The 12,532-nt window shown below is 40.4% G+C and overlaps 1 protein-coding gene across 4 annotated transcripts in view; it reads left to right on the top strand.

Moving 5' to 3' along the window:
- TEDC1 (tubulin epsilon and delta complex 1) overlaps nucleotides 1-12,532 on the top strand; it is a 77,882-nt gene that overhangs the window by 31,618 nt on the left and 33,732 nt on the right. For all 4 annotated transcript variants that reach the window (XM_020974862.2, XM_020974860.2, XM_020974861.2 and 1 more), the window contains one exon: nucleotides 1,502-1,588. In XM_020974862.2, coding sequence (XP_020830521.1) covers nucleotides 1,502-1,588 — 87 coding nt within the window. The remainder of the gene's footprint in view (nucleotides 1-1,501; nucleotides 1,589-12,532) is intronic.

Here is a 12,532-nt window from a genome sequence, read left to right as displayed (position 1 = left end):
CTGCCTCATTAGATGTTGAAACATTTTTCTTTATCTTGAATAGGTACATGAATTCTTTTCCTTGATTTGGAAGCCATATTTCCTTCTGCCATTAATAAACTCTGTTGGTTTATCTGTTTATTTTCTTGGTCTTTGAGTTTTCTTCTTCCTGATATTTCTGGTAACTTCAGTCCTTTTCCCCCAATTTTTTTCCTTTTGCTCACTTTCTAACTCTTTCTTCTTAGTGGGTCGATCTAAAAGAGTCTCAGCTCCTCCCAAGCTGAGTAATTCAAGCTTGGGTAGTCTCATGAAGCTTTGTTGCCCAGAGTGTGGGTGTGGTACAGTAGGTTAGGGTGTGCTGAATGAGAGTTAGTGGTTAGGGTGGTTATTGGCTTTTTATGCTGTTAGTTATCTTGTTTGGATTCTTGATGCCCTAGAGTGTCAAGACAACTGAAATTGCTGTATCTCTGGTGCATAATTCCTATTTTGGAGAAGTTTGACAAAGGTTTTTAGGATAAGAAAAAATATCTAGCCCTCCATGTTATTGGTTGTTTGGCCCGATGTCTATATTATTTGCTATTAATTTGTATTTACTTCTGTTCGTGTTGTACCTGCTTAATAAAAAGTTGCTTGATGGTCAAGTCAAGTGAGCATTTTTAAAGTACCTAGTATTTGTGTGACACAGTGCTAGGGATTTAAAGAAAGTCAAAAAACAGGCTCTGCTCTGAGGGAGATTATGGTCTAATTAATATGAAAGACAACATGTGGACACCTGCGTGGGAAGAGGATATATATAGTGTACAGTGTGTGTGTGTGTGTGTGTGTGTGTGTGTGTGTGTGTGTGTGTGAGATTAAGATTAAGGAAAACTTAGAAGGACTTCTTGAAGAAGATGGGACTTTAATTGAGACATGAAGGAAGCCAGGGAAATTAGGAGGCAGAGAGGAGACAAGGAAGAAGAAAATTCTAGGCATGGGGAGGGCCAGGAAAAATGTCTGGAGTCGGAGGATAGGAAGTCTTGTGAGAGAAACAAGCAGAGAGGCCAGTGTCACTGTATGACTCAATGTTGAGTCACGTATACCAAGACTAGAAAGATGGGAGGGGGCCAGGTCATAAAGTGCTTTGAAACAGTAGGTTTTATATTTGACCCTGAAGGCACTAGGGCAGCCAGTGGAGTTTATTAAATAGGGGGATGGCATGGTCAGACCTGAGTTTTAGGAAGATCATGTTGGTAGAGTGGGAAGATGGATTGGAGTGGGAAGAGACTTGAGGCAAGGAGACCATTCAGCTGATTATAGTGTAGTCCAGTTGTGAGACGTTGAGGGCCTGTCCTAGGGTGCTAACGTCAGGAGAGAGAACAGAGCATTTATTAGAGATGTAGCAAATGTAAAAACAAGACTTGGCAACTGCTGGGCTACTTGTGGTGGACTGGGGTGGAGTCTGGGTGACTGAGAGGATGATGGTATACACAGATGCCCCCTGCGTTCTTTCTTTTCTCATTTGGGGTTTGCCTTTCTGTTTCAGATGTTGCAGCAGTTGGAATCAGAAAACTCTTGCCTGGAAGCTTTTCTGGAGTGGAAGCATATGGAGCTGGTATACTGGCAATGGATGGTAAATTATAATAGGGGGACCTGATACTGACTTTTGTCTTCTGCTTTTTTTTTTTTAATTAGTGCTAATAGCTGATAAGTCATTGACATCCCATCCCAACCATTATTCTTCCTTGGGGATTATGCCAAGAGGACAGGTTAACAAATGACTAGTCAGTTCTCTATATCTTATCAAAGAAAGTGCCTTTACTGCAGCACTTGAATGTATTTCATTTTTTAAACCTGGAAGTCCAGATTTGTTAATGGCCTCTGGGCTTTATTTCTAACTTCTCAATAAGTCCATTTTCTAATAAGTAAAATTTCAAACAACTTCATTTTTCCTCCTTAATAGCTATCATGTTAAAATTGCACATTGCTCCTTGAGCTGTGTTGAATGTTGGTAAGAATTTGATTTTTTGTTTTTCTGGCTTCAAGAATAGTATGTAAGTAGACTATCAGCCTTAGAAGAACCAGAAACATCATCAATAGCATTAAATTTTAGTTGTTTTCAAGTACTAAAATTACCTATTAACTGGATAAAATAATAATTGTTCATTAAAAGACACTGCTGGAATTTGGGGTAATCATAGTCAGAACCAAACTAACTTAAAGAATTGTGGTACAGTTCATGAATGTAAGAAAAAATAGATTATATCAATAGCTTAGAACCAGATTCAGTTAGAAAAAAACATTCCCAGAACCAAAATACTCTTTTTTAAAAATTTAGTTTTTCAAAAATTTTTTATTTTTAGTTTTCAGCATTTACTTCCACAAGATTTTGAATTTCAGATTTTCATCTTGCCACTCCCCCCACTCTAAGATGGCATGCATTCTGAATATCCATCCCCCTAGTCTGCCCTCCCTTCTATCTCTCCCCCGCTTCTCTTATCCCCTTCCCCTTCTACTTTCCTGTAGGGCAGGATAGATTTTGGTACCCCATTTCCTGTATTTCTTATTTCCCAGTTGCATGTGAAAACATTTTTTTTAAACATGTGTTTTTAAAACTTTGGGTTCCAAATTTTCTCATTTCCTCCCTCCCCACCCACCCTTATTGAAAAAGGCAAGCAACTCAATATAGGTTGTACATGTGCAGTTATACAAAACACTTCCATAGTAGTCATGTTGTGAAAAACTAACTCTATTTCCCTTGATCCTATCCTGCCCTCCCATTTATTCTATTCTTTCTTTTGACCCTGTCCTCCTCAGAAGTATTTGCTTCTGATTACCCCTTTCCCAATCTGCCCTCCTCTCTATCATCCCCTGCTCTCTTGTCCCCTTCTCCCCCTTATTTTCCTATAGGGTAAGAGAGATTTCCATACCCAATTGAGTATGTATGTTTTTCCCTCCTTAAGCCAAATCCTATGAGAATAAGATTCACTCATTCCCTCTCACCTTCCCCTGTTTCCCCTCCACTGTAAGAGCCTTTTCTTTTCTGTTTTTGTGAGATAATTTACCCTTCTACCTCTCCCTTTCTCTTCTCCAGTATAATCCTCTCTTACCCTTAATTTTATTCTCCAGATATGACCCCTTAATCTTCAACTCACCCTGTGCCCTCTCTCTCTCTCTCTCTCTCTCTCTCTCTCTATCTATATCTATATATATACATACATATAATTTTTTCCCTCCAACTACCCTAATACTGACAAAGGTCTCATGAGTTATAAATATCATCTTTCCATGCAGGAATGTAAACAGTTCAACCTTAATAAGTCTCTTATGATTTCTCTTTCCTGTTTACCTCTTCATGTTCCACTTGAGTCTTGTATTTGAAAGTCAAATTTTCTATTCAGCTCTGGTCTTTTCATCAGAATGCTTGAAAGTCCTCTATTTCACTGAATGACCATTTTTTCCCCTGAAGGATTATACTCAGTTTTGCTGGGTAGGTGATTCTTGGTTGTAATCCTATCTCCTTTGCCCTCCGGAATATTATATTCCATGCCCTGTGGCCTTTAATGTAGAAGCTGCTAAATCTTGTGTTATCCTGATTGTGTTTCCACATACTTGAATTGTTTCTTTCTGGCTGCTTGCAATATTTTCTCCTTGACCTGGGAACTCTGGAATTTGGCTATATTCCTAGGAGTTTTCCTTTGGGGATCTCTTTCAGGAGGAGATCGTGGATTCTTTCAATTTCTATTTTGCCCTCTGGTTCTAAAATATCAGGGCAGTTTTCCTTGATAATTTCTTGAAAGATGATGTGTAGGCTCTTTTTTTGATCATGGCTTTCAGATAGTCCAATAATTTTTAAATTCTCTCTCCTGGATCTATTTTCCAGGTCAGTTGTTTTTCCAATGAGATATTTCACATTGTTTCTAATTTTTTCATTCTTTTGGATTTGTTTTACAGTGTCTTGATTTCTCATAAAGTCACTAGCTTCCAATTGCTCTATTCTAATTTTTAAGGAAGTATTTTCTTCAGTAATCTTTTGGACTTCCTTTTCCATTTGGCCAATTTTGCTTTTTAGGGCATTTTTCTCTCATTGGCTTTTTGGACCTCTTTTGCCATTTGGGTTAGGCTATTTTTTAAGGTGTTATTTTCTTGTATTTTTTGGGTCTCCTTTTGATTTGTTTTCATGTTTTCTTGCATCACTCTCATTTCTCTTTCCAGTTTTTCCTCTACTTCTCTTACTTGCTTCTCAAAATCCTTTCTGAGCTCTTCCAAGGCCAGGGACTGATTCATATTTTCCTTGGAGGCTTTGGATGTAGGAGCTTTGACTTTGTTGTCTTCTTCTGGTTGTATGTTTTGATCTTCTTTGTTACCAAAAAAAGATTCTATGGTCTGACACTTCTTGCGAGGTTTGCTCATGATCCCAGCCAATTACTTGAGTTATAAACTCTTTGTTAAGGTAGAGGTCTGCTTCCAATGTGGAGAATGTATTGTCCCAAGCTTTGGGGGTTTGTACAGCTGTTTTCAGAGATACTTGTAGGGATCTGTAAATTTTCAGTTCTTCCAAGGTGTTATGATAAGGGGCGAGGTGTTTACTCCTTTGTTGGCCTGTGCTCTGGTCTGTGAGTGACTACAAACACTTTTTTCTGTCTTGAAACAGTGAGGAAGATTTCCTCTCCACAGCCAGTATAAGCTCCATCATGCCTGAGCTCCTCCTTGCCCCAGGACCACCCCTCAGATCTGTGACCCAGATCTAAGCATGGGCAAAGCAAGAGATTCCTGCCTCAGCACTGGCAAAGAGATCCCTGCAGTCCCTCTCTGATCAGCCACTGGATTCCCCCTCAGTCTGTGAGCTGGAAGCTCAGGACACACCTGCGCCCTGTGCTCTGGAACTGGCTCTGACCTAGCTCCTCTCTCACCGCAGGAACAGACTTTTCCCACTGACCTTCTAAGTTGTCTTTGATGTTTGTGGGTGGAGAGGTCTGGAAACTGCCACGGCTGCCCCAGATTCAGTTCTCTGAGACCTACTCCAGGTTCTCTGAGGCATGTGCTGCCTGCGTGTCCACGCCGAATTGTGCTCCTCTACCTGCCCGGCGTGATATACCTTTCTGATAAACCATCCAGGTTGTCTTGGGCTGGAAATTTGGTTCACTCTGTCTTTTTGTGGATTCTGCTGCTTTAGAATTTGTTTAGAGCCGTTTTATATAGGTATTTGGAGGGGTTTGGGGGAGAGCTCAAGCAGGTCACTGCTTTCACTCCACCATCTTGGCTCCCCAAAATACTCTTTTTAAAAAATTTTATTTTTAGTTTTTATTTAGTATTTTATTTTTCCCCAGTTACATGTAAAAACAGTTTTTGACATTTGTCTCCCTTCCTTCCTCTCCCCCTAGCTGCATGAGAAGGCAAAGAATTTGAAAAAGGTTATAAGTATGTAGTTATGCAAAATATATGCATAAGAGTCATGTTGAGAAAGAAAACATAGGAAAAAAAGTGAAAAAACAAAAGTAAAAAAATATGCTTCAATCTATTCAGGCACCATCAATTATTTCTCTGGGGATGGATAGCATTTTTCATCATAAGTCCTTCAGGGTTGTCTTGGATTGTTATATTGCTGAGAGTAACTAAGTCATTCACAGCTGATCATCTTAGAATACTGCTATTACTTTATACACAGTACATTTCATTTTTCATCAACCTATGCAAGTTGAGAGCATCCTGCTTATCAGCCATTCCCCAACTTATGGGCATCCCCTCAATTTCTAATTCTTTAACACCAGAAAAGAGCTGCTATAAATATTTTTATACATATAGTTCCTTTTCCTTTTTGTTTTTTTTCTCTTTTGGGATACAGAACTAGTAGTGGTATTGGTAGGTCAAACGGTATGTGCGATTTTATAACTTGTTGGGCATAGTTCCAAATTGCTCCACAGGATGGTTGAAACAATTCAGAAACTCCACCAACGGTGCATTTATGTCTCATTTTTCCCCACATCCCTTCCACCATTTATCATTTTCCTTTTCTGTCCTAATAGCCAATCTAATAGGTATGAGATAATACCTCAGAATTGTTTTAATTTGCATTTCTTCAATCACTAGTTAGTTAGAGCATCTCCTTACATGGCCAAAGACAGCCTTGATTACCCCATCTGAAAACTGATCATATCCCCTGGTCATCCATCAATTGGGGATTGTCTCTCATCTTTACAAATTTGACTCAGTTCTTCACACACTTGAGAAATGAGGCACTCATCAAAGAAACCCGCTTCAAAATTTTTACCACATTTACTGTTGCTAACTATATTTCCCTCCATCTCCCCCCTCCCATTTATTTTATTCTCTGTCTCCTTTCACCTGTCTCTCCTAAAAAGTGTTTTGCTTCTGACTACCCCATCCTCCCATCTGCCCTCCCTTCTATCAGCCTCCGTTCTTTTATCCCCTTCCCTTTCTACTTAACTATAGAGTAAGATAGATTTGTATACCCAAGTGAGTGGCTCTTTGAGCCGATTCTGGTGAGAGTAAGGTTCAATTACTTTCCCTCACCTTCTCCCTCCTTCTTCCCCTCCACTGTAAAATCTTTTTCTTGTCTTTTTTATGTGAAATAATTTATCCCGTTCTGCCCACCCTTTCTTTTTCTCCTAGTACATTTCTCTCTCACCCCTTAATTTTATTTTTTAGATGCCATCCCTTCATGTTCAACTCACACTTGTGCTATATACTCTTTCTAACTACCTTAATAATGAGAGAGATCTTTTGAGTTACAAGTATCATCTTCCCATGTAGGAATGTAAACAGTTTAAACCTATTAAGTCACTTATGATTTCCCTTTTCCTGTTTACCTTTTTATGCTTCTCTTGAGTCTTGTATTTCCAAGTTTTTTTTTCTGTTCAGCTCTGATTGTTACATCAAGAATGCTTGAAAGTCCTCTATCATGCTGAATGTCCATTTTTTCCACTGTAGGATTATACTCAGTTTTGCTGGGTAGGTGGTTCTTGGTTGTAATCCTAGCTTCTTTGCCTTCTGGAATATAATATTCCAAACCCTCTTATCCTTTAACGAAGAAGCTGCTAAATTTTGCGTATCGTGACTGTGACTTCACAATACTTGAATTGTTCCTTTCTGGCTGCCTGTAATATTTTCTCTTTGACCTGGGAGCTCTGGAATTTGGTTATAATATTCCTGGCAGTTTTCATTTTGGGATCTCTTTCAGGAGGTGATTGGTAGATTCATTCAATTTTTATTTTAACCTCTGGTTTTAGAATCTCAGGGCAGTTTTCCTTGAGAATTGTCTAGGCTATTTTTCTGGCTTTTAGGTAGTCCAGTAATTTTTAAATGATCTCTCCTGGATCTGTTTTCCAAGTCAGTTTTTTTTTTTAAGGTAATTGGGGTTAAGTGACTTGCCCGGGGTCGCATAGCTAGTAAGCATCAAGTGTTTGGTCTGAGGCCAGATTTGAACTCAGGTCCTCCTGAGTTCAGGGCTGGTGCTCTATCCACTGCACCACCTAGCTGCCCCTCAGTTTTTTTTCCAATGAGATATTTCACATTGTCTTCTATTTCCATTCTTTTGATTTTGTTTTATTGTTTCTTGATTTCTTATTTAGCTTCCATTTGCTCCATTCTAATTTTTAAGGAATTATTTTCTTCAGTGAGCTTTTGTGCCTCTTCCATTTGGCCAATTTTAAGGCATTTTTCTTTTCATTGGCTTTTTGTACTTCTTTTACCATTTGGACTAGTCTGTTTTTTAAGGTGTTATTTTCCTCAGTATTTTTTCGTGTTTCTTTTACCAAGTTGTTGACTTTTTTCTTGGTTTGCTTGCATCACTCTAATTTCTCTTCCCAATTTTTCCTCTACTTCTCTTACTTGATTTTCTTTCGCTTTTTTTTTTGTGAGGCAGTTGAGGTTAAGTGACTTGCCCAGGGTCACACAGCTAGTGAGTATCGTGTCTGAGGCTGGATTTGAACTCAGGTCCTCCTGACTCCAGGGCCAGTGCTCTATCCACTGTGCCACCTAGCTGCCCCATTTTAATTGAGTTTCAAAATCCTTTTTGAGCTCTTCCATGTCCTGAGACTAATTCATGTTTTTCTTGGAGGCTTTGGATGTAGGAACTTTGACTTTGTTGTCTTCTTCTGGTTGTATGTTTTGATCTTCTTTGTTACCATGGTAACTTTAAATAGTGAGGCTTTTAACTCTGTTACAGTAGGTCTCTGCTTCCAGTGTGGAGGCTGCACTGTCCCAAGCTTCAGGGGTTTTGTGCAGCTGTTTTCAGATATACTTCTAGGGACCTCTAAGTTTTCAGTTCTTCCAAGGTGGTATGATCTAAGGAGAGTAGTGTTTAATATTCTCCTGGCCTGTGCTGTGGTGTGTGAGTAACCACAAGCACTCTTTTCTACCCTAGAACTATGAGGAGGGTTCCCCCTCCACTGTGGCCACAAGCTGTGCCAAGCTAGTGCCCTTCCTTGCCCTGGGACTGCCACCTAGGATTGTGACCAAGATCCAAGTATGGGCAAAGCAACATAGTCCTGCCTCAGTGCTAGCAAAAAGACCCTCTCCTTCTGCCCTTCAATCCCCGTCGTGGTCTGAGAGCTCTGGAAGCAGCCACTGCCACTGATGATTCAGTTACTCCCAAGGCCTGCTTCTGGTTTGCTGGGGCCAAGTCTGTGCTGGTTGTGGCCAGTGCCGGACTGGGCTCTATTCTCACACAGGTGTGACAGACCTCTCCTGCTGACCTTCTAAGTTGTCTTTGGCATCTGTGAGCTGAGAGGTCTGGAAACTGCCCCTGCTGCCACTGATTCAGTTGCCCTGAGGCCTGCTCTGGGTTTGCCTGGGCCAGGTCTATGTTGGCATGGCCTGCGCTGGACTGTGTTCCTCTCTTACCGTGGTGCAGCAGACCTTTCCTGCCAACCTTCCAAATTGTCTTGGCCTGGGAATTTGTTTTACTGAGTCTGCTGCTCTAGAATTTGTTTACAGTTATTTTTTAAAGGTATTTGGAGGGGTTTGGGGAAGAGCTCAGGCCAGTTGCTACCTTTCCTCCACCATCTTGACTCTGACTCAGGCAAAATACTCTTTAACTTCCCAGATTAGTCCTGGGAGCTACAGTGGTTATTTAGCATATACTAAGTATGTCTGATACTCAGTGTCCTAAGAGACACATGGGCAGAGAGAATAGCTTTTGCTTTGGCAAGGCAGAAATGAAAGAAAACTCAGTATACTTGGGCTTCAGCAATACTGTTACGCTTAACCAACTAGGTAAAAAAAAATGAAGATAAATGGGCTAGCTCCTGTTCTTTACAGCTTGGTCAGAAATCATCCCTTTGTACTTTGAAATTAGAAATGCAGATTTTTTTCCTGTGTCTGGGTTGTGTTTTATCTTCTCTTTTGGGAAAGGAAAAAAGCATATACATGGATAGTTTGAGTCAGGGATTCTTTTTTTTTTTTTAATAAATTTATTTATTTTTAGTTTTCAACATTTACTGCCACAAGATTTTGAGTTCCAAATTTTCACCCCATTTTGCCCTTCCCCCCACCCCAAGATGGCATGCATTCTGAACACCCCTTCCCCTAGTCTGCCCTCTCTTCTGTCTCTACCCCCCCTTCTCTTATCCCCTTCCCCTTCTATTTTCCTGTAGGTCATGATAGACTTCTGTACCCCATTTCCTGTATTTCTTATTTCCCAGTTGCATGTGAAAACCTGTTTTTAAACATGTGTTTTTAAAACTTTGAGTTCCAAATTTTCTCCCTTCCTCCCTCCACACCTACAGCCTTCATTGAAAAGGCAAGAAACTCAATATAGGTTATACATGTGCAGTTATGCAAAACACTTCCATAGTAGACATGCTGTGAAAAACTAACTCTATTTCCCTTAATCCTATCCTGCACTCCCATTTATTCTGTTCTTTCTTTTGACCCTGTCCTTCTTCAGAAGTGTTTGCTTCTGATTACCCCCTTTCCCAATCTGCCCTCTTCTCTATAGATCATTCCCCTGCTCTCTTGTCTTCTTCCCCCCCCATTTCCTGTAGAGTAAGAGAGATTTCCATACCCAATTGAGTGTGTATGTTATTCCCTCCTTAAGCCAAATCCTATGAGAATAAGATTCACTCATTCCCTCTCAACTTCCCCTGGTTGCCCTCCACAGTAAGAGCCTTTTCTTTTCTGTTTTTTTGTGAGATAATTTACCCTGTTCTACCTCTCCCTTTCTTCTTCTCCTCGTATAATCCTCTCTCATCCCTTAATTTTATTCTCCAGATATGACCCCTTCATCTTCAGCTCACCCTGTGCCTTCTGTCTGTCTGTCTATCTATCTATCTATCTATCTATCTATCTATCTATCTATCTATCTATCTGTCTGTCTGTCTGTCTGTCTGTCTGTCTGTCTATCTATCTGTCTATCTGTCTGTCTGTCTATCTATCTATCTATCTATCTATCTATCTATCTATCTATCTATCTGTCTATCTATCTATCTATCTGTCTATCTATCTACATACATACACATAAGTTTTTCCCCCTCCAACTACCCTAATACTGACAAAGGTCTCATGAGTTATAAATATCATCTTTCCATGCAGGAGTAAACAGTTCAACCTTAATATGTCTCTTCTGATATCTCTTTCCTGTTTACCTCTTCATGTGCCACTTGAGTCTTGTGTTTGAAAGTCAGATTTTCTATTCAGCTCTGGTCTTTTCATCAAGAATGTGTGAAATTCCTCTATTTCACTGACTGACCATTTTTCCCCTGAAGGATTATACTGAGTTTTGCTGGGTAGGTGATTCTTGGTTGTAATCCTATCTCCTTTCCCCTCCGGAATATTATATTCCATGCCCTGTGGCCTTTTAATGTAGAAGCTGCTAAATCTTGTGTTATCCTGATTACGTTTCCACCATACTTGAATTGTTTCTTTCTGGCTGCTTGCAATATTTTCTCCTTGACCTGGGAACTCTGGAATTTGGCTGTGATATTTTTAGGAGTTTTCCTTTGGGGATCTCTTTCAGGAGGAGATCGGTGGATTCTTTCAATTTCTATTTTGCCGTCTGGTTCTAAAATATCAGGGCAGTTTTCCTTGATAATTTCTTGAAAGATGATGTGTAGGCTCTTTTTTTGATCATGGCTTTCAGATAGTCCATAATTTTTAAATTCTCTCTCCTGGATCTATTTTCCAAGGCAGTTGTTTTTCCAATGAGATATTTCACATTGTCTTCTATTTTTTCATTCTTTTGGATTTTTTTTACAGTGTCTTGATTTCTCATAAAGTCACTAGCTTCCAATTGCTCTATTCTAATTTTTAAGGAAGTATTTTCTTCAGTAATCTTTTGGACTTCCTTTTCCATTTGGCCAATTTTGCTTTTTAGGGTGTTCTTCTTCTCATTGGCTTTTTGGGCCTCTTTTGCCATTTGGGTTAGGCTATTTTTTAAGGTGTTATTTTCTTTGGTATTTTTCTGGGTCTCCTGTTGATTTGTTTTTCATGATTTTCTTGCATCACTCTCATTTCTCTTTCCAGTTTTTCCTCTACTTCTCTTACTTGCTTCTCAAAATCCTTTCTGAGCTCTTCCAAGGCCAGGGACTGATTCATATTTTCCTTGGAGGCTTTGGATGTAGGAGCTTTGACTTTGTTGTCTTCTTCTGGTTGTATGTTTTGATCTTCTTTGTTACCAAAAAAAGATTCTATGGTCTGACACTTCTTGCGAGGTTTGCTCATGATCCCAGCCAATTACTTGAGTTATAAACTCTTTGTTAAGGTAGAGGTCTGCTTCCAATGTGGAGAATGTATTGTCCCAAGCTTTGGGGGTTTGTACAGCTGTTTTCAGAGATACTTGTAGGGACCTGTAAATTTTCAGTTCTTCCAAGGTGTTATGATAAGGGGCGAGGTGTTTACTCCTTTGTTGGCCTGTGCTCTGGTCTGTGAGTGACTACAAACACTTTTTTCTGTCTTGAAACAGTGAGGAAGATTTCCTCTCCACAGCCAGTATAAGCTCCATCATGCCTGAGCTCCTCCTTGCCCCAGGACCACCCCTCAGATCTGTGACCCAGATCTAAGCATGGGCAAAGCAAGAGATTCCTGCCTCAGCACTGGCAAAGAGATCCCTGCAGTCCCTCTCTGATCAGCCACTGGATTCCCCCTCAGTCTGTGAGCTGGAAGCTCAGGACACACCTGCGCCCTGTGCTCTGGAACTGGCTCTGACCTAGCTCCTCTCTCACCGCAGGAACAGACTTTTCCCACTGACCTTCTAAGTTGTCTTTGTTGTTTGTGGGTGGAGAGGTCTGGAAATTGCCACAGCTGCCCCAGATTCAGTCCTCTGAGGCCTGCTCCAGGTTCACTGTGGCCTGCGTGTCCACGCCGAATTGTGCTCCTCTACCTGCCCGGCGTGATATACCTTTCTGATAAACCATCCAGGTTGTCTTGGGCTGGAAATTTGGTTCACTCCGTCTTTTTGTGGGTTCTGCTGCTTTAGAATTTGTTTAGAGCCATTTTTTATAGGTATTTGGAGGAGTTTGGGGAGAGCTCAAGCAAGTCACTGCTTTCACTCCTGCATCTTGGCTTTGCCCCCCAAGTCAGGGATTCTGAGAGTATGTGGGTAGGTTGTCTTGGGAGA

The sequence above is a fragment of the Phascolarctos cinereus genome, unplaced genomic scaffold, assembly GCF_003287225.1.
Source record: "Phascolarctos cinereus isolate Bilbo 61053 unplaced genomic scaffold, phaCin_HiC Scaffold_3;HRSCAF=262, whole genome shotgun sequence".
Classification (NCBI taxonomy): Eukaryota; Metazoa; Chordata; class Mammalia; order Diprotodontia; family Phascolarctidae; genus Phascolarctos; species Phascolarctos cinereus.
The sequence above is the reverse complement of the archived record's forward strand: the minus strand, read 5'-3'. Positions and strand labels throughout refer to the sequence as shown.